We start from the raw sequence: 27,712 nt of genomic DNA, 5'->3' as shown, positions 1-27,712 counted from the left end.
TTCCTAATTGGGAAATTATTTTAAAAATAGTGCATTATTTTTTATTCTGAATTAAAAAAATTTTTTAAGTTGAAAACACTGTAACTATGTCCATCTAACCTTGAAACTGAATAAGTCATCTAATAAGGTCATAAAAAATATTTAAAGGGGTGTAAAATCTAATCGCGATCAAAAATACACTATGTGATCAAAGGCATCAGATCCACATGCTAATATTCTTCAAACTTGAATCCTTGAAAAGTTTAACAACATTCCGGAAAAAGTTAGAAATGTAATAAATATTATTTTGAACGTGTAGATTCCTGTAACTCAGGCATCATAAATAATTAAAATTTATATTATTCATTATTATTTGCAGAAACATTAGACTTCTGTATTATGTAACTTGATTTATGATACAACTAAAAGCTTTTGGCAATCTTCATGCTTCGTGCATCCTATAGATTTGTCAATTAATATTGTTTGTTTCTTATGGCACTTGCCATTAACAAGCCCGCTGTTACGAAGACAGCGGTTTAAGCCTGAGGGGGACGTCTCTTATTTTTTATAGCAGCGCCAACTAGGGCCAAGAGTACGACTTTGCCACTCACGCATCACTCATTCGCTTGCACAACCCCTTTTTACAGGAGGGCACATTCACACATCTCACAGATAGAACAACAGAAGAACAACCATGCCCAAACCGGGACGCCCAGATCACGGGGAAGACGCCCTACCCCTATGCCAGGACGCCGGCGTCAATTAATATAAAAGAAGGTTATATCTTGCTGTAATGACGGCTTTTGTTTTATGAGGAAAGCTATCCAAATGTTTGGCCTGGAATGTTTAATGCCTCATTATTAGATATTCAAGCTAAAATGTAAGTTAAAAGATATTTTCGGCTCGGGCTGAAGTTAAGAATGTTCATTCTGTCTTGCTGCAGGGATTATGAAAATTTTAATAATCTGAATGTATCAGAATACTTTTGATTACATTGCGTATATGTAGATATCGGAAAATATATAAAGTCATTCATGATTCAGATTCCAATTTCACCGAAGATTCACTATATATGCGACTCATGTGAAAGTATAAACTGAGGTTACTACCGTAAAGATGCATTTATACACAAAATATCCAAATCGCCAGTAAAACTTTAAAAATATAATCTATGGCATGACCTTTTGGATTTACCTACATTACAGCTGTAGATCACAGCACTACTTTCAGTTATTTTATTTGTTCTCTTTAACAACCTGGAGCTGAAACGTTGGCCATTATGGTCCCTAATCATCATGTTAAGCAAAGAGAAATTAAAATGATGTTCCGGGTAGAAAGTTTATCGTATATCAAGATCACAATCTTATATTAAAAATCAGTTATTGTTCCCTGTAAATTCAAAATAGGCGACAAACAAAAAAAAAGGGGGGGCTATTTATCAGAAGAAGTTACAATTCAATTTGTGAGAAAACTGCATATTGATAAAAAGGCGTTAATATTCAAAAAGAAAGAGTATTTTTAATCTGAAATTGAAAATTTTAATTTTAAATATAGAGTTACATTACTCAAAGAATGCTGAATATTAGTTTCAACTAAATCATGTTAAAGTATATCAAATACTTTTTAAAACGTGGTGAATAATCACAGAATTATGCAACTTAGCATATGGATATATTGGGCAACTTTTTACTTTTTCTTATACGAAGTATAGAGAAAGTATTGTAATGGTCAAAAAAATTCGAACACGGGATACCAACGTATCTCCACCTTTTCAGACCTCACTCATTTCGAAAAACACATTTTTGAAAAACGCCAGTCTGTTTGTCTGTCTGCGACAAAGATAAGTAAAAAACGCTCTGATCTAAAGCAAATTTATTGATTTTGGTCAAATTTTGAGTAAACTCCGTTCAGAGAACATTTGTCCATCCGGCTGTTCAAATATAAGTTAACACAATGTGCTCGAATATAAATTACTAAAAAACGAAACGACCTGGATGAAAAAAATTCAGGACCCAGATTTAACGTCTCTAGCGTAAATAAATATGAAAATTTGAGCCAAATCCGACAAGGGGGGAGGGGATGATCATCTGCGGCCTGTATTTTCAGGAACACGTAAACGTGATAACTCGAAAAAGAAATGATTTAAATTTATCGAATTTGGTACGACATTTTGTGATTACAAATATAGTTTTGTGTCAAATTTTCGTTTCAATCAGTTGCAAAAAACACGTCTAGAACAAAAATTGATTTTCGGAAAACCGTATGCCAGGGAATAATCGCCAAAAAACTCGTCAAGGATGATACGATACATTCAGCAAAAATCCTAAATTCACGCCAAAGATTAATATTTCGTGACTGTTGCATGCCACTGCTATGCAAGGGCAGTTTCCGGGATAACACCTTTATAAGAGAGTATGCAAGAAAGTTTTGGGAAGACAACTCACGTTAGTTGTTTCATTCTAACTATCACTGAAAGGTTGAACAAATAGGTTCAACGAATGATTTTGCCTTTAATTTAGCTAAAATTTAGAAGATCCTAACATCAGATGTATCGATAATTAATTGATGACAATTGTATAATAATATTATATAATAAAACGTAAAAAAATGGACTAAGAAAAGGCAAAATGCTTTGTTTTTAAAGTGTGCATTTTAATTTTCGATAATGGTATTACAGCATTGACTGGTCGGTCGTAATTCAAATTTTTTCCTGATTCCTTAAATTTCCCCTTAGTATAATGTTAAAATATTGTTCATAATTTGAATTCAATTTAATTAATTTAATCACACAGCCATCGTTGTTTCTTAATTGTTTTGGTTAATTAAATACGTCGGTGTCTTATGTCCTCCGGAATTGGAAATAAACAATTTTTAGGCCTTTATTTCACATAAAGCGATCACAGCTGTGCAATGTGAATGATTAAAACAAACCAAAAAATAAATTCTAAATTACTACAAAACTTTAAATATATTAAATGAGAACTGTTTTATAATATTTTTTAATTTAATGTACTGATGTATTAGAAATCCTGTTCACTGTTTATCGATAAAAATTACTTAAATATTAAATGAAATTATTATTTTTCAAATTATTATTTATCTATAGTTATTATTACTTTATAAATTAAAATTACTTAATTTTTTATTAATTGTATTATTTTTAATTCTGAGAAATATTGAAGATAAATCTTAAATTTGCTTTGTTTAAAAATTGTTCTTTTTTATGGGCGTTCAGTATAGCCCCAATTTTTCATTATTTGAATTAATGCATAAATCATATTTTTACTATAACGCCACCAGCTGCGAATCAACCATTTTCCATTACAAAAAATGTACATAAGATATTTTTGTCAAATAAATTTAAAAATTCATAAATAAAATGTTCAGAATTTTGGATTAATAAAAGATAAAATACATTGTATTCAAGTTGTGCATCTTTCTGCCCTCGAGAAATACTTCACAGTACTTAACTGAGAACCGCAACAGATATATTCAACTGCCATAATATTAATATGCTATATACTAAAGATTTCAACCTTTGTCTTTCCCATATTTGTTGGTGAGGAAACAAAAGATGTCTGCACTTTATTTGCGGAATGGCAATCCCACTTCTGCCTTATTTGCTTCGTCACAAAAGAGACTTTGTTGAACCCCTCTCCAGACAGATGAGTTGTGTTTATTTTCAACAGCGGCTTGTTGACTAGCTTTACGAAAGAGAACCGCTGTGTAATCGTCAAACAGTGCGTGAAATCTGGTAATTGCTTTTGTCCGAACAAACATTTTCTCTGCCTTTGATTATGAAAACGATGTCAGATTTCTGAAACATTAATTTCTTCATTTCTTCCATGAAGGCTTTCGCGGCATTTACTGAACTCGTAGCACTGGAAACATTATGGTGATGGAGTGGTGGTTCTAACACTATTTTGTGCAGCGTAGTTAACAAAGTATTTTACTCAAAAACTGTTGAAATTTGCTAGTAAAGTACCTAAAATTGGTCAAAATAACCGATTGGGTCAGATTAAGTCCTTTAGGAGCCAAATATCTCTATTAATTCATTGTTTTTTTTCAATTTAATTCAGATTTCAATTTAATTTTTATAATAGCAATTTTACATGAATAAATATTTTGATTAATTGAAAATTCAAAACAATTAAATGAAGCTCATCTTCAAAAGAAATGGTTTCGGTACCTCATCTATCAAAAAAATTATTTAAGTTTATAGAGAATTTTAAACAAAATGGTAAATGATTATAAAATATTTTAACATAATCTAAATCTCTAAATTATAATTTGTTAGAGTTGTTGACTTGTGATTAGTCAGCCAATTCCATAAAATAAATCAGACTGCTACTCAGTAAGCAAATTCGAAAACATGAAAATTATTATTAGAATAATAATAACGATAACTGGATTATTTATCATGTAAAATTTTAAAATATTATTTTGTTATTGTATATAATTTTAATACATTTTATTATGCAATACTATATAATTAAGCACTGCTCATGTTAGCTGTGTTGCGTTCGTGCGTCAACAAAAAGGGAATGCAGACAAACTTACTATTAAACGAAATCTCACTACATTATAAATAATATTACCAAATTAACATCAATTTATTTTTATTTAAACTCTAGTCTTTTGAAACAACAAACTCAAAAATCCAATAACATATTACTGATCTGAATTAACAACTATTTACAAAATAATATTTACAATTTTTCAACTACTCGTGAGTTACTTTTAAATGAAATATTTATAATTTATGTCGCAACAGGTGTGTAACTACTTTTAAGGTGGATTTACACTCGGTCAGTTATAAGACGGCCAGTAAGATAACGCATGAGCAGAAAGAGATTGATTTATATTTGCCACAATTTCATAAGATAGATTCAGACATTTCATGCTTGACTATAAATTGCCGTTTTGGCGACCCTGAATTTTTCTTTTTCACTGCCTATCGTATTAAAATGATGGATATTTACATAAAAAAACATGGTAAAATAAAAAAAAGTTCAACATACTTAAATTTGGAAATTATAGAAAAAATAACAAATAAAATGAAATAAAAACACACAACTTTGCATCAGAAAGTACAAAGAGCAAAAGATGTCTGAAATATTCTATGATAAGTGATCAATTTATTCAGACAAAAAAAAAAAAACGCCAAATTCTACAAACGCACTATGAAAAAAAGACAATACAGCGGCATGTGGTTGTACCAACGGGACAAGTACTTACCTTGCACCGAACAGCTTTTCTACGCATGCGCTGCCTACTGGCCGTCTTATAACTGGCCTAGTGTAAACCCACCTTTACTCCCCACTGGTTTGGGTCGAGAAGGTGTAGTATTTCGGTCTATTTGCCTTTAAATTATTGCCCATTTTCGGACTATGATCATAATTGTTCTCCATCGTTCCATACTAGGACCTCATACCCTTTTTTGAATAGGCTGGATGGGTGTGGACTCTAAATAAATAAATAGTCGAACCTTACCTGTTAACATCAAAACCCACATTAACATATTATCTCAACTTTTGGGAACAGGTCTTCCAGGTTTACTTCATTCAATGCCATAAAATGTGAGACACGATATGTGATTTAAATTGATGAGACGTCTCCCCAGTATAGAAAATGTTTTCGGAGACATCTGAGTGCATCATTCGATCAACGATATATTCAGCATGACGGACTGGTTGCATGACCCTCATGTTCTCCCTATTCAAGCACCTTAGATTTCTTTCGTTAGGAAGCATTAAAACTGTTTAGTACGCAATACTTGCAGAGCCTGAAATGGAACTCATCGCAAGAATCGCGTGCAATACAGCTGATATTTAAGTAATAACACCGAATACATCGGTGTAGGGCTGTATCGTTTGCAATGGTGGAAATTTTGAATATATTTTGCAATATTTCCATATAATATCATTTACTGTAGCATATGTATTATTTATGAGCAATAAATACTTCTGGTAATCTTCCTATTGTCTCCCTTTGCTGTTGTTGTTTTTGTACCTCTGATATTAAATTCTCGTGACGTTTCTGGCGATGAGTTGCTAAGCATTTCTCAATCCCACTGATGTGCCCTACCTCTCCTATGTATATGCAAGAGTGATTTCTTGAAACGTGTATCTCAATGCCAATATGGCATTATTGCATTTTCTCTCGTGTTGCACGATATTATCATAATTATATCATTACCCGACTTCCACTTTTATATTGCCACCAAAAATAATTTTGGTTTTCTTTTTGTTTGGAGGCAAAGCGTTAATAAAATATTGAAAATAAAGGTAGGTTTATACTCAGCCAGCTATAATCCATCCAGTAAGAACACGCATGAGCAGAAATTGTACAGTAGCAAGTACTTGTCCAGTTGAAACAAGAACTTGATATTTTCCGCTCTTTCAGCGTATGCGCAATCTTTCTTCTGCGTACTCGTGACTTACTGCGATCTTATAATGTGTAAACCGGCGTAAATGTTAATAAAATATTACAAGTAATATATATATATATATATATATATACAGTGGTGGCCAAAATTGTGGGCATTTCTGAAATCGTTATGTTTTCAAACTTTGTATGCTTATAGAAAATGTTTCATTTCACAAAATGCATACTCTTACATATCATTTTTTCAAGGCAAAAAGGCAAAATTCAAATATTTGCAATACAAAAAAGTTAATCTTACTTTAATCTGAATAACAAACACAGTAATGAAGTGGTTGTAATTGCTCATCTTCCTGACAAGTCATTTTTCTTGTACTGGGAACCAATCAAATGTTAATAAATGCTTGCAGAAGCTGACATCATGTTTAAATAGGGAACAAGTCATTATTAAGCTTTTTTCTGTAGAAGGAAGACTGTTCTTTATGTAATCAAATTGCAAGTTAGAAATTTTGTTAAACTTTTTAATATATATTTGGAATTTTTGTAAATATTTCTGATATTTAATCAAGAAGCAATGACATCAAATAAAAGAATAGATTGGACACCTAGAAAAAGAACTAAAACTATTGTGTTACATGAATGTGATCTTTCCTATGCTGAAATTGCAAGATAGGTGAGTGGTTCATTGACTATATCTGGAGTACGAAAATTTTGTTTACGATATCAGGAAATAAATTCAATAAAAAAATAAAGCAGAAAATAGCTGAAAAAGGTGAACCACATCTGTTGATGACAGAACAATAAAAAGACTATGTCTCCAAGATAGGAGAATGTCATCAGCGGCCATCAGAAGTCAATTGAATAATGCTGGCCTTTATGTCAGTTCAAAAACAACCAGGAGAAGGTTATTAGATGTTGGACTAAGAGGTATAATTCAACGAAAAAATCCTTATATCAATTTACAGCAACATATAAAAAGGTTACAATGGTCAAAATAATGCATTAATTGGACAGATGATCAATGGTTACAAGTTATACGGAGTGATGAAACAAATATATTGTTATTTGGCGAAAGTGTGTAAGGCATAGAATAGGCGAAGAGCTACATCCTGACTGCATTTAGGAAACTATGAAGAAACTCAGTTAATATTATGATTTGGTCATGCATGTCAGCAGACGGTATTGGTCTTCTTCATGTTATCGATGGGACATTAAATGCAAGAAAATACACTGACACTATTTTAGAACCAAAACTTACACCTTCTATCAGTGATTTCCTTCTCAACAACGCATCATTTATTTTTCAGCAGGATTCATCTCCTTGTCACAAATCAAAAATATCGAAAGCGTGGTTTAGTACAAAGAGCATTGAATTGTTATCATGGCCAGGAAACAGTCCTGACTTCAAAATTATTGAGAATTTATGGCACCGTTTAAAAACTCTTGTATATATGAAGCGTTCATCAAATAAAAGAGAATTAATTGAGGCTATAGTTTTTTCCTGGCATCATGCAATAACGAAGGAAGAGTTTAGAACTCTCGTCAGCTCAATGAAACATCAGTGTCAAGCTCTAATAAAAAAAAAAGGTTACCCTACTAAGTATTCATAACTCACTGCAGTTATCAGCATCTAATGTATCTCGATAATTATTGCCGCTAAACTTTTCTTGTATTGCAAATATTCGAATTTTTTGTATTGAAATCGGTATTAAATTCTCTTTAAAATGATATGTAAGAGTTTGCATTTTGTGAAACGTTACATTTTCTATAAGCATACAAAGTTAGAAAACATAAAACATTTCTAAAGTGCCCACAATTTTGGCCATCACTGTGTGTGTGGCTATATATATATATATATATATATATACAGAGAGAGAGAGAATTTTTACTGGAATCAGAATAGTGTTATAATTATATACCTGCATTACAAGATGTTTCACAATCATATGATCACTGCATTTTGTAATTATGTTGAAATACTACAGATGTCAATTATTTATTTATAGTACCATTTCCTCACTATTAATTATACAGCGCATGCTAACACGTTAACAGAAGTCACTTTTTCTCATGCACACGTAAAGTACTCGTGAGTGCATTTTGATTTTAAATTTTGTAAATAGAATACACCAGTTTTAAATTAGATGCATTTATAGATTAATGATTCCGACAATATGCCAGGTTATCTGTTCAGCATATTTTAAGTAATTGGAGAAAGCATCAATAGGTGCAGCGACATATGACCGAGAGAATACGTTATGTGTCAGCGTAATCGAAAAAAGCGAAGTAAATACCACCAGTTTGGAAAACGAAGCAAATGTCGAAAATTAACTTCTGAAACAGGTTTTTCATTTTTATATGATATATGCAATTTAGCACTTGCTATATTTTCCATTTTTAATTCTTCTATTTTATTATTTATATTTATTCCGTTTTTTACATAGAAGAATAGTGTACATGGTGGCATATGGCGCCAAGTTGTAATTTTTTAAGAAGGGTAAGTCAAATGTGTTTATCTTCTTTCTTAATTTTTTATATTAGTTTAGAGAGTTTTGACAGGTTTGGCTAGAATTTCTCCGCATTCAATTGTAAGCTGGTATCCGATTCTTCTGTTTACTTTTTTTTACCATTTAAAAATGATTGGACAGGTTTTTTTTATAAGACTTAGTGTCGCCAAGTACGACAGAATCATGCCAACTTTCCAAAAATCCATCATTTTATATGACTACAAGATGTGGTAATATAGACTTTTATAGAAGAATAAAAAATTGCCAAGATTACCTATATTTGGTGAAAAAAATCGAGAGAAAAAAATTCAACTTTGGAAAAAGGATCTTAAGCAGACCTATATTTTATTCTTTGGTAAACATTTTGCAATAAAGTTTGAGTAGTATTTCTCTTTTTTTTTCCCCCTTTTTGGGGGGGATGGGGGGGGTAGAAATATTTGATCCAAAATACCTCTGCTGCAACTACAATAGAATTTAGTGTACTTTTTAAAATTGTAATTCTTCAACGTTGAAAATTAAATTTTTCTATTTCATGTATTTAAAACTTTTTTGCTTTTGCCAACATATCAGAAAAAGAAACTTGCTTTAAATTTAATTGTATTTCATAAAATGCCAAAACGTCGACTTCTTATAATATTATATCTTTGAAAAAAATTGCAATTACTTATCCTCACGACTTTAATTTTTCATTAATAAACAAGAAATTTTACTTACAGGATATTTTTTGCAGTAGTATATAATATACTAAAGAAAATCCTTTTGATTTAAATACTTTTTTAATTACGATTGAAGGAACTGAAAAAGTATGTCCTTACTTCTAGATAGAAGTAAATCAAATCATAATAATATTGCTTAGTAGGAATTAAATAAGCAATGCCAAAACAATCGCTGTATTTTAATAAGAAATTCATCTGCATATCATATGTATTAAATGGTGACAATTCAAACAGATAATATGTGGAAATATATGATTGATTTACCTATTTCCAATATTTAAAATTTAAAGTCAGACTTCAGAGCATGGCACAGTTCCGTCACAGAGATCCCAGCACTTCTACCACCCATCAGGTGAGCTTAACTGTGTTACAACTTATACCGAATTCAAGTTTTACATCAGTACCGTGGTCTCAACCTTACAACCAGCCTGCATTGATGATCATATCCATATCTTCTTTATTTTTATAAAAATTATCACAAATTTTTATTGCAATCAAAAATTTCCTTTATATACCTTCTTGCTTAATTTTTCCTTTCACATCTATCCTATAATAGAATAATTTTGAAAAAGGAATATTTATTTTAAATTTTCGTTTTTTTCAACTTCATACAATACAATAACTAATGCAACAAAGCCAATACATAAAAATATGCCTGTACAGCTTATGCAAGTACTTATTTTTTTTTTTATTTAATCCAATTAGTTTTGCCCAGAACATCTAGATAAATGTCACAGAAACTAAAATTTTCTGGAATATATAGAAAGATCTATAATTTTCGAAAATTGATATAATGTTGTATACAATACCCTAAATAAGAGGTTCCAAGATATCATAAGTCACTTTTTTAAAAATCAAATCAATAACCATTCACTTCATCCTAGGTGCAATGAATTTTGTCACGGATGAATTACACATTCTTTCTATAAAAGATTCTATGCACCAACCAGTGAGAGTTGTCTCCCCAAAACTTTCTAGCAGATTCTTTTAATAAAAACGTTATCTACGACCAATCACAAAAAATTGTGGGCCTTCGGTAAAACAGAGAACTCTAGGCATGTTATTAGCGTATAATAGTTACGAAATATTAACTTTTGGCGTAAATTTACGGAATCTGTCTCCAACTTCTGTGACCCCTCAGGGGCTCACCTTCTTTAGGCGGGTACGGGTGTCCCAATCCCGAGTTACCCAAGGATCTTTACTCTTTCTTCTCTCTTCCTACTCTTCCCTATCCCGTTTCTCTTCTTTTCCCCCTTCTCTCTTTAAATCCCCTCTTTCCCTTCTGTTTTCTTCATTCTTCCATCCCTCGATGGTAAGCGAGGGAGCTCTCCATGAGAAGCTAGAAGCAAACAGAGCGGCATCAGCTTCTCATGGACAGTCAAAAACCCCACGTGTTTGCCGTACGTGGCGCGACCCTTTAGACGGGTGGTACATTTCGGTCCCCGATGTATCGATCAATCGGCTGGTATCCCAGACATTTGACTGGGCTGCTCAAGAGAATTAAGCGAAGGAATCACTTCTTGGGCTTGGCATTAAGGATGGTCACTGTCACCGGGAGTGACTCCCAGCGTATAGGTTCCGGCTAGCACCATGGTAAGCGCCGACGCTGGGAATGTCTAGAGCCGGTGGCTACCATCCCTTGTTGGGCTCCGTGGTGGGCGGTGCCGTCGAGACCCGAACTTTTATCTGACTCTTATGGGTTTTTTTACTTCTGACACTGAACCGTTATCTGAAACAGCTCGTTTTATTATTCTCTCCATTCCCGATGGAAAACTTTCTGAATTATCTCCTTTTGCCGTTGAAAAAGCTTTGAAAGGTATTGGCGGTAGTCCAAAGTCAGTCAAGAAACTTCGGTCGGGCGACTTATTGATTGAAACAACTTCTGCTCTTCAAACCAAATCCTTTTTGCAAGCCAAATCATTTTTAAATAATTCCGTTTCTGTAACACTTCGCCGGACACTTAATTCCTGCTGTGGTGTTATATCTGAAAAGGAACTCTTGAATTCTCCTGAAAGTGAAATTCTTGATGGCCTTGCCAGTCAAGGTGTACTTGCAGTGAAACGCATTTTTATGAAAAAAGAAAATGCTCTGGTTGCCACTAATAGTATTATCTTATCTTTTAATACAACAAAATTACCATTCAGCATTAAAACAGGCTACTTAAACTGCAAAGTACGCCCTTATATACCTAATCCTATCAGGTGCTATAACTGCCAACGTTTCGGTCATTCCAAGACGGCTTGTAGAGGACACAGACCTGTTCTAGACGTGCAACTGCTGGCCATCAAGCTAATGATTGCACTGGAGACCCGCAATGTGTAAATTGTAAACAACCACATCAATCCTACTCCCGAGACTGTTCACAATGGAAATTAGAAAAGAAAATCCAAGAACTTAAAATAAAGAAAAACATACCATACTTTGAAGCTAAAAAGCTGTTGACACCTGAACAAAGACCACTTTCTTACAGCAATGCAGTGAAATCAGTAACTTCCTCAAGTACACTGACTGACGAAAGCATTACAAAAATAATTTGCCCCCCATTATCTAAATTAAAACCGATAGCTAAGAATTCCCCACTCAAAAATACTTCTGCATCCATTGAAACTGGGAAATCTACACCAAACACGAAGCAGAAAGTTGAAATTAAGAAAGCAAATAAAAAATCTGACCAAATTAAACAAGCTAAAGAAACAAAAGCCGATAAACGTACTAGATTTTTAACAGAGCGTAGAGCCCAAATGAAGTCTTCAACAAAACATTCCTTAACACAGGAAGACTTCTTAAAAGAACAGAAAAAAAATTAAAGACAAAGACTCGGACAGTGATCCTCTCTTCAGTGTTCACTTGTCTGACGAAGAAATGTCCTTTATGACTCGAACGAATCGGTATCCTCTAAGAAACTATAAAGCAGTTTTTCTTCTTCCCCCACCCCTTTAATGGCAGACTATCTTTCCTGGAATTGTAGTGGGCTAAAAAATAAAATTTCAGACTTAAAAGATCTCATCAATACCTATGCACAGGTTTGTGTCGCTTTACAGGAGACCCATCTGAAACCGGGCGATAATAACCATGTTTCAAACTACACAGCATCTTGCAAAAATCATATAAATGATAGAGCTACAGGTGGAGTTGTACTGCTTGTTGCAAGCGGCCACCCGTCCACTCCGTTGAATTTAAACACAAATTTACAGGCTATTGTTATTCGAATACATACAAAATCCCTGATAACCATATGTAATTTATATTTACCTCCTACTGAATACATCAATCAAACCGATTTAAATTCTTTAATTCAACAACTTCCTTCTCCGTTTCTTATCATTGGAGATTTTAATGGCCATAGCCTCATTCGGGGAAATTCTGACACTAATGCAAGAGGTTTACAGATTGAAAAGCTTTTACAGGATCACGATCTATGCTTTCTAAATACAGATGAACTAACCTATTTCCACAAGCCTACAAAATCCTTCCATGCAATCGACCCTGTCATTTGTTCTCCATCAATCTTACCGTTTCTTAATCTGACTGTAGACAAGTATCTCCACAACAGTGACCATTTTCCTCTGATTATAACTGATAATAGACATAACCATCATAATTATTATCAGCCATCTAGATATATATTCACAGCATCTGACTGGAATACATTCTCTGTTCTTTCAAAAATAAGTAAAATTATGGTAAAAAATTATTTTTTTGATCAAGCATTAGACTTAATTACCCAAACTATAATCCATGCTGCAAATGCGTCCATACCGCAGATTAAATGCACTCGGAGGAAGCAAAGTAAACCATGGTGAAATAGTGACTGTCAACAAGCCAGTAAGAAACAGAGGAAAGCATGGAACAACTTTCGAAGATATTCCACAACCGAAAATTTAATTGCATACAAAAGAGCCAAACCAGAGTCTCGACGTATTCAACGGTATAGTGTAGAATGTCGTGGCAAAAATTTGTTTCAGCCTTAAAAGTTCCTATTTCAAGCCGAGAACTTTGGCAAAAAGTTAAAAAAGCTACAGGCACTCCTTTTTCTAATACTGTGTCAATATTAAATGTTAATAATCAGATTATATCAAATTTAAAAGGTATAGCAAATACAATAGCTTTTACTTTAGCAAGTACATCCTCCAGTGAAAATTATAATCCACATTTTTTAAATTTCAAAAAACTTTCTGAGAACAAAAAATTGAATTTTGAGTCTCAATCTGATTTGCCTTACAATAATAATTTTAGATTTCAAGAACTCCAGTTTGCTTTATCAAATGTTCATAAATCTTCTCCTGGCCCAGATAACATCAGCTATGCAATGATCCAGCATCTAACTTACGAATCGCAGAAAAACTTGTTGTATTTCTTTAATCGAATTTGGAAGGAAAAATATTTTCCATCTTTTTGGCAACAGGAAATAATTATTCCTCTCTTAAAGCCCAATAAAGAACCCATGAATCCTTTGAACTATCGCCCAATAGCTTTAACAAACTGTCTGTGCAAACTCTTAGAAAAAATGATTAACCAACTACTTATATACTTTTTGGAAACAAACAAAATTTTTAGTCAATTCCAAAGTGGCTTTAGAAAGGGAAAATCAACTTTAGACAATATTTTAAGCTTAGAAAACAGTATTTCGTTCTGCTTTTTTGCAGAGGAAACACTTGGCGGCCATCTTTTTCGATATCGAAAATGCCTACGATCGCACATGGAGATATGGCATCCTGAAAGATCTCTACGACTTTAATCTACGAGGAATCTTGCCAATTTTTATTTATAATTTTTTACGATTGAGACAGTTTAAAGTTAAACTAGGACATGAATTTTCTGATATTTTTACCCCAGAAGAAGGTGTCCCACAGGGCAGTGTTTTAAGTATCACACTTTTCATTATAAAGATTAATAGCATTTTAAACCAGCTTCCACCATATGTCAAAGGATACCTTTATGAAGACGACGTATACATTTATTGTATGGGAAATCATATGTGTTTTATAGAGACAACTGCAAACGGCTTTGAACAAAATTAAACAATGGTCAGATTTAAACGGTTTCACTTTCTCAACAGTAAAAACAGCGGGAGTACATTTTTGTCGGAAGAGAAATATTCATCCAGACCCTGAAATTATTCTATATGGTCAAAAAATTCCTTTTCTGAATGAAATTCGTTTCTTAGGAATCACTTTCGACAAAAAGCTGATGTTTCAATCCCACCTAACCTTTTTACGAAAAAAATGTGAGAGGGCTTTAAATATCTTGAAAGTTCTTTCTAATACATCTTGGGGAGCTGACAGAACTTCATTGCTGAGAATTTATAGTTACCATCCTTCCAAAAATAGATTATGGGTGCGCAATCTATGGCTCAGCTGGGAAAAGCATACCGAAAAAAAATTGACCCTGTTCACCATGCAGCTCTTAGAATATGTTCTGAAGCTTTCTGCACCTCTCCAGTTAAAACTTTATATGTTGAATGTTATGAACCAGATTTACACCTTAGAAGATAAATGCTTTCTTTACATTATTATTTTAGAATTCAGTCTCATCCTTGCCATCCATATTACGATTTTAAACTTCGACCTTTTCTCCTTCGTATGCAAGAAGCTAGAAAGAACTTTGAACCTATATTTTTAACCAGGGCGCGTACTATTTCATCAGAACTTAATATGAACCATCTAGAATTATCCCCACATTCATTTAACAGTATCCCCCCATGGAGAATTCATACCTTTTCCTTAATCCTTTTGAAAACTTTAACAAATCGGAGACAGCAGATATTGTATATCAAAAATTATTCCTCGAACACAGGTCTCATTCCTGTCCATTCAGTCTTTCATTCCTGTTTACACTGACGGATCTAAGACATCTACCCATGCCTCATTTGCTGTGGTTTTTCCAGATAAAATGTCATGTTTTCAACTTCCTTCATGTTGCTCCATTTTTACTGCTGAGACCACTGCAGTTTTGCATGCTTTATTAGAAATTTTAAATAGACGTAGTGGAAGTCATATTATTTACATTGATTCTTTAAGTGTTTTACAGTCTTTAAAATCGCTCCAAAATCATGTTCATCCAAATATTTTAAAGATTTTAGACCTATTTTATAAGATTATCTCTCGTGGCTTTACAATCTTATTCTGTCGGATACCATCCCGTGTGGGAATATGTGGGAATGAGCAGGCTGATAAGAATGCCAAATCCGCAACTCGTTTTTTAGAAACAACCATACCTGCATGCGATTTGAAGAAACAGGTAAAAATCTGTCTTTACAAAAACTGGCAAATTCAGTGGGATTCGGAAACTCTAAACAAACTTCATACTTGCAAGCCTATCATAGAAAACTGGCCTTCTTTGAATTATCGAAAACATGACACAGTTTTAACTCGTCTGAGAATCGATCACACTAGATTCACACCTAGACATCTGTTATTAAATGATCAATTGCCAACATGCCCACATTGTGACTGTGGAATAACAGTTTATCATATCCTAGTTGAATGCCCTTATTTTAATGCTCAGCGCTTATTTTACTTCAAATCAACAGCGATGATTTTGCCGTTGTTGCTAGGTGGAGATCCACATGGGAACCTTTTTGTCTTTTTAAAATCTATAGGTTTTTATTCCTTAATTTGAACTCACCATTTTGGCTTCGTTTTGACTTTTTGTAATTTATCATCGTTTTACCAATGTTTTTTTATATCACTTTTATAGCAACTATTTTTATTAAACTTTGAATTAAAAATAAACTTTGGCGCAGTATAACCTTCATATTAGTTCTTGTGCCATAAAACATCAAACCAAACCAAATACAGAATCTATCGTGTGATTCTTGGAATTTACCAGGTGATAAATCACTGGCATACAGCTAATAGTATCCAAAAAATCGAATTTGTGTTTTAGAGCGTTTTACTCAATCCATCAAAATCATAATTAGACATAAAACTACATTTGTAGTCACAAAATCACATATCAAATTTAATATATGTCTGTCCCTGCATTTTTGAGTTATTGTATTTGCACATTTCTGAAAGTATAGACGGCCAACCCCTTGTCAGATTTGTCTCGAGATTTGATAGATGTCTACACTATAGATGTAAAACCTGTGAATCAAATTATTTCCTTCTAGCTCTTTAAGTTCTAGAAGTTTTGAATTTTTTTCGTAATCGTTAGCCAGACAGGCAGACTTCTATAAAATGGATTTCATTCAAAATTTGATAGAAATCAACAAACCAAATTTCGACCGTCTAGTTCACAGAGGTTTTGAGCTATCTTTGTCACAGATAAACATAATGCAAAAAAATGTGTTTTTCAAACTCATGAAAGTCTAAAATGTGCTTATTCGTCAACATTTTGAATTCGAATTAAAATACTTTCTCTGTATTTCGTATAACAGAAAGTAAAAAGAAGGCCTTGAGAATAAAAAAACTCATTATTAAAAATGATTTTCCCAAAAAAAAAATTAATAAATAAACATTGCAGCTTACAAACCAAATGGCTTGTAAATCATTAATAAGTCATGACCCATTGTTTGGAAACCACTGCTCTAAATTGTACCAAATTATTATTAAGCATTCAGAAATGATCTCGAATTCTCTATATTGTTCTAGAAATTTTTAGGAAGTTATACAAATTTCTAAACAGTAATGATAGCTAGAAAAATTTCCAGAATGGGACCTTCCCAAATATCCAGAATTTTAACCCTTCATAATATTTAAAAAAGTCTCAGCAGTACTATATTGTTATTATGGTATCAATTGCCTCAAACTCAATCAGAATCCATCCTACGGTTTAGAAGTTGAAAAATATACATACAATGACTTCTATTTATATTAGAATGAGAATATTATGGATTATTAAACTTCGTACAATTATATAGCAAGCAACATTCTCCATACTATCAACTTGATTCCTCACTAATGAAAAATATTCCAAACTGACTTTTAGAGCACAGAAATGAATCTGCAAGTGCAAAATTATTTTGAGGCCTTTCTCGGCACTGTGATGTATGTTAAATAGATTTTGAGACCCTCCAGGATTCCGAGGCAAGAGGTGAGCACAAGCTAGTAGTTGTTCGAAATACTGCAACTGATAATTTGCAGAGATAAAATAAAGTTGCTTTCTTGGACATCAGAAATTAAATATTTTATTAAAACATATTCAAATTCACAGAATAAAGTCTTAATTTAAATCTAGGAAATTAACAAAACAAACAAACTGAGAAGCTTTATATATGTATGCAAATTTTAATAATATATTAAATTATAATTAATTTGTATATTTAAAAAAATGTCAAAAATTCATAAACAAAACAAAAAATGTAATTCGGCCTGCACCAAAACAATTGAATGTCTCTTTGTAATTAACTTATTTATAATTAATTTAGGAATTAATTAAATTATATATCAAGTATGAGGCGTACTCGGAAAGTAGGCGTCGTTTCATGGTACTGCTGCTGTAACGCTGCGGTTGGCGTTACCCGCATGCGCACTAGTCTTCCTTATTCATTGACTCTCAACTGTAATTTTGGTTGCTATACGTTGTGTTTTCAGTTTGCTGTACACATTTAAAATGTTTAAGACAATTACTGATCCCATCGACTGTGAGATTCGTTCTGTAATTCGATTTCTGAACGCAAGGAATGTGAAATCGGTTGAAATCTATCGTCAAGTTAAAGATATTTAAGGTGAAGACACAATGAGGGATGGAATGATGAGAAAGTGGGTTAGAATGTTTAATGAAGGTCGAACATCATTAAACAGTGGGCGGCCTTCTGTTGTCAAAGATAAACTGGTAAGGAAAATTAATTTTTAAAAAATCCATAAGAATAAACGTTTCACAATGACGACGCTTTCAGACGAATTTCCGAAACTTTCACATATACAGTTTTGTACGAAATCATTACAGACAGCTTAGGTTATCACAATATGGGTTCCCGATGGGTTGGCGGGAAGTTCCTATGAAGAAGATATAGAAAAGATGATAACCCGCTGCCACAAATGTTTGAACATTAGTGGACACTATGTATAAAAATAGTTTAAGGTATGCTCTTTCATAAAAAAATAAAATGGGCTTGGAAAAAAAAATTCTTTTCAAAACGGTACTTACTTTCCAAATACGCCTCGTATTAACATTATATATATATATATATATATATATATATATATATATATATATATATATATATATATATATATATATATATATATATATATATATATATATATATTATATGTAATAAACAGATATTCGTTTTTTGACACCTTTTCATTCATATTTTTATAAATAAATTGAACATGCATATCTAGAGATGAAATATGGATAGTTTATTAACAAACTATATTATACAATGAGTATTTCTGCATGAAGCAAACCGGAACATTAGTCGTCTGTACAGTTGATGCTTGGCTAGAATTAAAAAACAGAAAAAGAAATAAACTACGGTTGCGGCTGATGCCCAGGGGGCTGCTGCGGCATGGGATAGCCAGGCAGTTGATTTGTTGCAGATGGAGGTGGATAAGGATAAGGCATGTACATCTGTGAATTGGGTGGTGGAGGTGGGGGTGGAGGATAAGACGGATACTGAGGTTGTACCGCATGTGGTGCAACGGTGTACAGCGGATAGTTGCCAGTATAGGCGGCATAAGGCACGGTGTAGCCAGTCGCTTGGGGATTGGGTAGCTGGCCCACATTGTATGGCAGTGGCTGTACCGTCTGCTGCTGTAGCTGCTGGTAAGGATCTGCTGCCACCGTCTGTGGAGGTATAGTTACAACAGGTGCAACACTTGTTGTTTTCGGTTTGCCAGGTGGTGGAGGAGGAGGAGGTGGTGACCTTGGTGGAGGGGGCGGAGGTGGTGGTGGCGAAGCTGCACGTTCCGCCGCCTTGCGTAGGTGTTTCACTTTCACCTTGTGCCTACGCTCCTTAGGTGGAGGCGGTGGTGGAGGTGGGGAGATGTTGCCAACAAACAAGTCCTTAGTGGGTGGGATACCATCAGCAAAGGTCACAGTCTTCTTGGGCTGAGAATCAGATTCCCGGGATGGCATCACTAAGATTCCAGCCTTAGGAGCTCCCAAAGTTATTGAAGATGTTGAAGATGCAGCAGCTATCAGTGAGGAATTGGTTACTTTACGATGTTCAGACTTTTTCCGCTTCTCTTGAGAGCGCCGTCCCTCCTTCTTGGAGGATTCCCCTGATGAGGAAACTGCTTCCACAGAATCCAAATTTCCAGAGGCTGAGACATCCACCACTGAGCTGCTGACAGCCTTATCTTGAGGTGACACGATTCCCTTCCGACCTTCACTTTTGAAACTTGCTTCAAGAATAGCAGTATTCATACTCATGAATTGAGACAAAATTTTGGACATGTCACTATTTTGGAATGCTTGGAGGTGAGCAAGGTTTGCTTCAGGGATTGAGGCACTATCTTTAGTATTTGAAAGGCCTGATGCTTTCCTGTGCATTTGTTGAACATATTCTATATAGGTTTTAGATATATTGTATGCTTCTAGAGACAATGGATTATTCAAAATACTTGCAATTTCAGAACGAGCTTCACTGATTGCAGCAGAGTTTTCAGAAACAGATGGAAATTCACTGATGTCAGAAATTTTTGTATTTGTATCTCCTGAAAATAATTCAGATTTTAACAGATTCGGTATTGATATATCTTTATTGATTTCAGATGTACTTGGTACTGAGTCTAGTATAGACTGGTTACTTGTTTCAGTTTGCAACTGTAAATCTATTGACTGACTAGATTGGGAGGTATCATCAACAGTAGTGCATAAATCTACTTTTGGGCATGGAATGACTGCATCTGAAATGGTTGTAATAAGATTTGATAAAGATTCTGAAGTTTCCTTGGAACTGAGATCCTTATTAATTTCTAAAGAAACAGCTTTCTTTTCATAAGTACTTTTATCTAAATTTTGCAAAATATCTAAAACATTATCAGCTGTTATTTGAACAGAATTCTTAAATGTTCCAACAGGGTATGAAATGGGTGCTTTTGCTGTTGTTTCTAACACAGACTTTAAACCTAGCACTTCATTTAACTCAGGTTTTACATTATGCTTAAGGTCTGGAGCAACTTCATTAGCCAGATTATGAATCTTATTTTCCAATTCCTTAAATGAGTCTAATATCCCTTTTCCTTTATTATTTTGATCTAATTCTTTGTGCACATTCAGTAAATTATTTGACTTTTCAAAACTAGGAACTACATCTTCAGAATCAACAACCTTTTGGGACACTTCACTCACTAAGATTAATGGTGAATTTATAACTTCTTTAGAGGCAATGCTTGTTTCTGCTAAAATTACATTTTGATTTTCACTCTGAGTAAACATTGTCAATTTCTCTGTACCCTCAGTGTTTATATTATTTAGTTCTTTAGCAGCAGATATGTCATCCCTATCTGTACAACTTGGAAGCACAGAATAAGAATCCTTAGGTACTGCTTCAACAATCTTACTTTTTGGAATTTCTTTAGTAAGAATAACTGAGGCCTCTAAAGAATCATCTGTAAAAGATTCCTTTTCTGATTTAAGCAAATTTGGAGAATCGCAAACATTATCTTCCATGGTTAAAACCGTTTCAGTTCTTGAATTGCTTGATTGCATAATTTCATTCATTTGTAAATTTGTTGCATGATCAAAGAGTTTTGATTCTGATTCATTCATATTTAACAGCTTCAAAAATTCATCATATTCTGAATCTAGATCGCTTGAACGAGCACCATCACTTTCCACAGAAACATTAAGATTTGCATTTTGGTCTTTTTCATCCAAGATCTCATTCTGATTAGATTTAGACTTAGGAGATTCAGAATTAATCAAATGGGATGTATTATCTTTAGACGGCAAGTTCGAAAGTTCGGTAGTATCAATATTTACCTCAGAATCTTCGTATGATACAGAGTTTGTGATGATTTTTTCTGAAGATGCAAGTTGAGGTGACTCATTGTTTAAAGATGTATTAATTTGTGGACTTTTCTGAAGAGCTTGAGATATTTCAGCTGCATCATTTTCAGCACACTTCTGAGGAGATTGTGATGCAGCATTTTCAGATACTAGAATTGGCTGAATGGATTTTTCAGGAAGAGAAGAAATACTGGTTTCGTTCAAATTAGAAGACACTGATTCAAAATGTTCCACAGCAATCTCATCTTTTGGAGATTGATTCTTGGCCTTAACATCTTCATTTGGTACAAGCTCATTCTGATCATCCTGTTCTTCGACAGAAAGAGAATTTTGAATAGGTGATTGACTCCAATCCATACCAGAACTGCCACCTTCTGAGTCAGTATCCCACTTGGATTTGATTTTTATTGGTAAGGATGAATCTGCCTTAGATTTATCTTCTTTCTCAGCAGAAGATGTATTGGAAACTGACTCTGATTTCATATATTTAACAACTGACTTCACAGATGAGTGGCTGGATTGATTGTCTTTTACCTTCGATACGTTTGATTTGCGCTTTGGAGGAGGAGGAGATGGATCAGGTGTGGATTTTGAATGTCGTTTGTTTGTTTTGATTGGAGGACTTTCAGCTCGACCATAAGACATTTTTAATGCATCTAAAGCTGTCATATTTTCGGTTTCTACATCAGAATTATCAATATTAGAATCTGATGCCTGAGTAGAAGTTCTTTCTTCATAAATACATACAAAATCTCCACACCTTCGATTACAGCAATATGCAATAGATGGCTGTGCACGAGTGTATCTCATAATATCCTTGTATGGCCTTTGTTCTAGAACAGGATTTTCTCTATTATGTTTGGATTTTGTTTTTTTAGATTTAATGTGAACTTCTTTCTTTTCAGAATCTTCCACTGCATTATGCTTGCGCTTTTTAGATTTTGATTTTCTATCAGCTGATATTGTAGCAGGACTGCCTTCCTTATTATTTAAGTCAGATTCCTCAACTTCGTCCATCTTAGGCGTAGCAGTTGGTTCTTCATCAATCAAATCTTTATCTGTTTTGGACAATTTTTCAGAAATAAAATGTTCTAAAGGTTTTTCCAATGATGAAACTTCCAGAGAAAGACATTTTGATTTCTCGAATTCTTCATTTGGTGAAATATCTGATGATTCTTTATCATCTATCTTCAATTTATCTTTACCAACTTCCTTCCAGTTCTCAGGAACAATGTTTTGTTCATTTTTTTGTTCTTCAAATTTAGAATGTTCCATCATTCTAATTTCCAGAGGAGGAGATAATGATTTTTCTATTATCTTCTCCTTTACATTCTGATTTGTAACTGCCTGTTCGGTTACTATTTTTCCTGGTCCACTTATATCCTGGAGAACACTACTTTCTTTGCACTTTGTTTTTTTAGTATCCTTCTTCTTCATCTTCTTCTTCTGTTTCTTTGCCTTTTTTTCTTGTTCATCACTGCTGCTACTGGAGCTGCTACTAGAAGAGCTACGAGAATCACTATTTTCACTTTCAGAACTGCTGCTGTCAGAACTGTCTTCACTGCTCTCACTAGAATCACTACTGCTAGAACTACTGGAAGTACTTTTCTTGTGATGTTTTTTCTTTTTAGAAAACATGGCTTTATACATTGCTTTAATAGCATCTGCAAATTTCCTGTCGTTTATATCTAAACCTGATTTTCGGCAAACTTTTTTAAAAGCTTTATGTTTCAGCATTCGTGCAAATAGCTTATCTTCCTTCTTTTTAGCAATACTAGGAGCATCTTTTTTACTTTTCTTATCTTTCCTCGATTTATCTATCTTTTTCGTTTTTGGTTTATGAGATGATGAGCTTTGAGCTTCTGGTTCATCCATTTTTTTTTCTGGAAGAACAACTTCGGTTTCTTTTGAACTTTCTGGACTGTCTTTGGGAAGTAAAGACGTTTCCTTTTGATGGCTTTCAGTTTCAGATTCCATCATTTCTTTACTGGAAATATTTGGGTATTCTTCTGGAGAAGGTTCGCTGATAACATTGGGAACATTAGAATGATCTATATTAGATATCTTTATTTCACAAATGATTTCTTTTTTGTTTTCAATGTGGGAGAAAGCACCTGAATTGTTAGAAATGATATCATTCTTTTTGGTTCCAGTAATATTTTCAATATGACTAGTTGAATTTTCAGGAAGCATTGACTGTACTGCAACATTTTCTAAATCAGTAAAAGGGGATAATTTTTCTTTTATTTTTGGGGATTTCTGTTGAGATGGACTACTTTGAAGTTCAATAAATGTGGAGGAAAAGGAATTTTGAGGAGAACAAAGAGAATGAATACTACTTTTACTATCTATTTCAAGTACTTCTGAAGCTAAATGATTAGTTTTTGTTTCAACTTTCTTTTCAATAAATTCTTGTTTTTCATCTGTTCTTTCAATGTCTTCTGAATTGTTCAAATCTTCTATCTTCTCAGTTATATTCTTCTGTGAATCCTCTTCAGTAATATCTTCTGTTGAAATTTTCTTAGTGTCTCTTTCAATATCTTCCTTAGGAAATGGTTCAGGCGATTCATCATCTCGATCTCTTGAATACTTTTTACTTTTAGATTCAAAATCCACTTTTCTGGATCTTTCTTTGTGAGGCGAGTATCTTCGATCTCGATCGAACGGCCTATGATTCCAGTTCCTATCTCTATCATGATATCTTCTATCCCATGATTTTCTATATCTGTCCCGACTCCGTGATCGTCTTCTCTCATAATAGTCCCACCTTCTTCCCCTATCATATCTATCTGCTCCTCTATCTCGTTCATGAAAACGCTCACGAGATCTCTCTCGTGATCTCCTTCTATCAGATCGTACCTTTTCTTCATAGGACTTACTAGAACTTGAAGTCTCTGAATTCTTCACCATCAAATCCTTTTCATTCTCACTTGAAGATTCTTTCTTTTCAGCATCAGCATTAAGAGACTCTTTCTCTGAGCCCTTAATGACATCAGTCTTAACAAAAGTCAAGAAACCAAAATTAGGTTTTTTCGAAAAGGCTTCTGGTGGTTGACTGGGATATATTTCAGTTTTTGAAACAGAACTAGAACTGACTTCTTCTTTGACAGGTGTTACTTTTTTAACACTCTCTGCCTCTGGTGGTGCTTCCTTACCATCTTTACTATCTTCCTCTTCCTCTTCTTTAAAAGCTGCTACAACATCTGCATTCATTTTCTGACTGGCTTTTCTAGACAAACTAAAAGACAAGGCAGCTCCTGACTTAGATCCACTCCCTTCTGAACTACTTCCTTCAGACAATTTAGATTGAGAAAATGCTTTCAGCCTCTTGCGAGCAAGGGCCTTTCCCAAAAGAACAATTGATTTAGGAACAAGACTTGGTTCAACTTTTGGCAACATCAGATCAGATACAATATCTTGAGGTGTGTTCTCCTCCTCCCCCTTGGGTTCTTCTGTCTTTTCAGAAGGCAATTCTGGAGGTAATTCTACATCTTTAAGTTCAAAGGGCTGAATGGTGTTTGTTGCAAGGGGATTTGCTTCACAAACATTTGGTAGAGGAGGCAAGTCCGCTTCATGATGGGTGAAAAATATGGTGTTCAAGTACAGATCCTCAGATGTATCCATCAGACTTTCAGATAATTTGCTTGCACTAGATTCTTCCTTTTCCGAACTATGATTTTGTATTTGGTCTAAAGTAGGTATTTCACTCTTTGGGGGAGTATCTAGTTCTAAATTTGAATTTTTATCATGTGTTACTACATCATTTTCATCAGAATCCCAACTGTTATTTTGAACTAAGGGATCTGTATTGCAATCACTTGAATCTGGTGGAAGTTCAACTGTAGATTCTTTGACTGTTGCAGATTCCTCTTCAACTTCAAGAGAATTATCTGCAATCCCAGATACAGTTTCTGCCTCATTTATTAATTCAGTTTCTTGGGCAACTAACATCTCATCAGAATCTCTTCCTGAGGAATCTAAAGGCCCATCCTCAGAAGGATGAGTGGGTGAATAGGAACTGTTACCATCTGCATCTGTTTTGGGGAGATCTTTTGCTGCCATTTCATCATCACTAACACTTTTAAAACCACCTCCAGGTATGAATTTTTCACCTGTACCCATTTCTATGGGACCCCTATAGGAGAAATGAACAAATTAGTGTTATAGAATATAACGTGTTTCAATAATGCATTTTTTTTTTTAAAATCCCACAGTAAAATTTCATTCTAATAATTGATAATTTGCATCTCAAAAAGGTACCAAATATATTTCATAAGTAAGAATCAAATAAAATGTTTATAACAAAAGTAGGCATTCTTTTTATTAGCTTGACAGAAAAGAATCTCACATTGGGAAGATTAAAGAACTGGGATGACAGTGGATTTTTACACATAAATTAGAGAAACATTATTTACAGATGATTGAAATTCAATAAGGATAACCCAACGAATATTATAAAGAAAAATATAAAAATAAAACTGAAATAATTTCAAGGAATATTATACCACCAATGGGCAATAAACAATTTTCTCATTCACTTCAGAGCACAAGAAAAGTTACACTCCCTCCCTCAAAAAACGCATTAATTTGCTTTCATCATAAATGACGTAAGTGATTATTAAACGAATTTCATAAGAGAATTATGGAAGAAAATACTTATTGGAACATTTCTTAGTAGAAAGAAGAGTGCATGTAACTTCAGAATTTTCATCAATTTCACCACATTTTACTTTGAAGGCAAACTGAGACCAAAAGTCATCTAATTTCTCCTCATTTCTTAATGGGCTATTCTCTCCTTCCCCCCCCCCAACAACAAAAATCAATGGTAAAAATCCTAGCACCTGCACATTAATCACATGTCATTAATGAGCTTTTAGCTAAACATGATGCCTTTGACGAATTTTAGTCATAACCACATTCCATTGGTGAACATAATCAAGAGTCTAAATCGGGGTGTATAGATTAATTTTATTGTGCATCAAGTTTTAAGGGCTCAGTTACAGAATTGAAGCATTAAAAAATTAAACTTTAGGAAGTTATGTCTTCATGAATATAATCAGGAGAAATTTACTTCTCCTCATTCTCCTAATTTTGGCAAATCATGGGGATGAGAATAAAATCTTTTAAACATTATCTCCTCAGAACTCAAGCTAATAGCAGAAAAAAAAACTCTCAAAGAACTTATAACAATAGTAATTCAAAGGGAAAACATATTCACTTCCAATCTATTAGTTCTGTTGTCAATTAATATTGATGAAATTTAGACTCTTGAGCACTTTACAATTGTTTTCAATAGTAGTGTAATGCTCAAGTCTCAAATTTTAGATATTTAAGAGAATGGGTTATATTTGTCGCTCAGTACACAATCAAATGTACCCAAACAGAAAGCATTGTAAGACTTGTCATATTAAACATTTACAACAATAAAATAATTGGTAGTTAAAAATGGATAGCATAAAAGGAGGATGTTTAGTATTGTTAAAAGAAAAATGAGCTGTCTTTTTGCAAATGAGCAATGGCATGAGTTTCAAATGTTATCTATGAAAATGGCGGTATGGACAGAGTAGTTACATTGAAAATTGACATAGATATTTTCACACATTCTATTTCAAAAATTTGCATCTTACTAATAAAAGGTAATGATGAAAAGTAAAGAGAACATTTATATTGTATTTGCATTATGTTTGTATGGAGTTTATGTATTATGTTGATTTTGATATTGTATTTATTTTGTAAATAGTTCCTTTGTATATTTGACATTCTTTGGTTTTAGCTACGTGTATATTTAAATATATTTTGATATTTTCTAAATTTTTACACCATCTATAGGAAGTACTCCCTCTAGCACAATCAGTAAAAAAATTTATAGAATGCATCAAATCTACAACTGCACCCCAACACAAATAAATTAACAAAACAATGAATAAAAAGGCTTAGTAGTGCAAAAGATTTGTTTCAATCTAAACCTAATATCTAATCTAATCTCATCAATCTAAACAAAATCAATCAAATCTAATATCAATCTAATCTTGTTCAATCTAAACAATATATTCAATTCAATTACTTTCAGAATTTTTTTTAATAAATATTAACAAGCTTGTAGATGTGAATGCTACACCATTTTCATTTTCACTGCAATAGAAAATGATATGAATGCTATAACATCTGATTTCCCCATTCAATTTCAAATAAAACAGCTATTTTTGTGCCTTATGAAAA

The 27,712-nt window shown here is 33.4% G+C and overlaps 2 protein-coding genes across 4 annotated transcripts in view; one reads left to right on the top strand and one right to left on the bottom strand.

The window, feature by feature from the left end:
- The first annotated feature begins 11,281 nt into the window (after positions 1-11,281).
- Positions 11,282-11,908, top strand: LOC129972071 (uncharacterized). The gene has a single exon (XM_056086052.1). The coding sequence runs from the start codon at positions 11,282-11,284 to the stop codon at positions 11,906-11,908; it is 627 nt and encodes a 208-aa protein (XP_055942027.1).
- Positions 11,909-18,876: 6,968 nt separating this feature from the next.
- LOC129971155 (serine-rich adhesin for platelets-like) overlaps positions 18,877-27,712 on the bottom strand; it is a 30,511-nt gene continuing 21,675 nt past the window's right edge. For all 3 annotated transcript variants that reach the window (XM_056084659.1, XM_056084661.1, XM_056084660.1), the window contains one exon: positions 18,877-25,628. In XM_056084659.1, coding sequence (XP_055940634.1) covers positions 19,010-25,628 — 6,619 coding nt within the window. In that variant the 3' untranslated portion in view covers positions 18,877-19,009. The remainder of the gene's footprint in view (positions 25,629-27,712) is intronic.

Source organism: Argiope bruennichi, chromosome 6 (genome assembly GCF_947563725.1).
Source record: "Argiope bruennichi chromosome 6, qqArgBrue1.1, whole genome shotgun sequence".
NCBI classification, from domain to species: Eukaryota; Metazoa; Arthropoda; class Arachnida; order Araneae; family Araneidae; genus Argiope; species Argiope bruennichi.
Note: the sequence above shows the minus strand (reverse complement) of the source record. Positions and strands in the feature narration are given on the sequence as shown.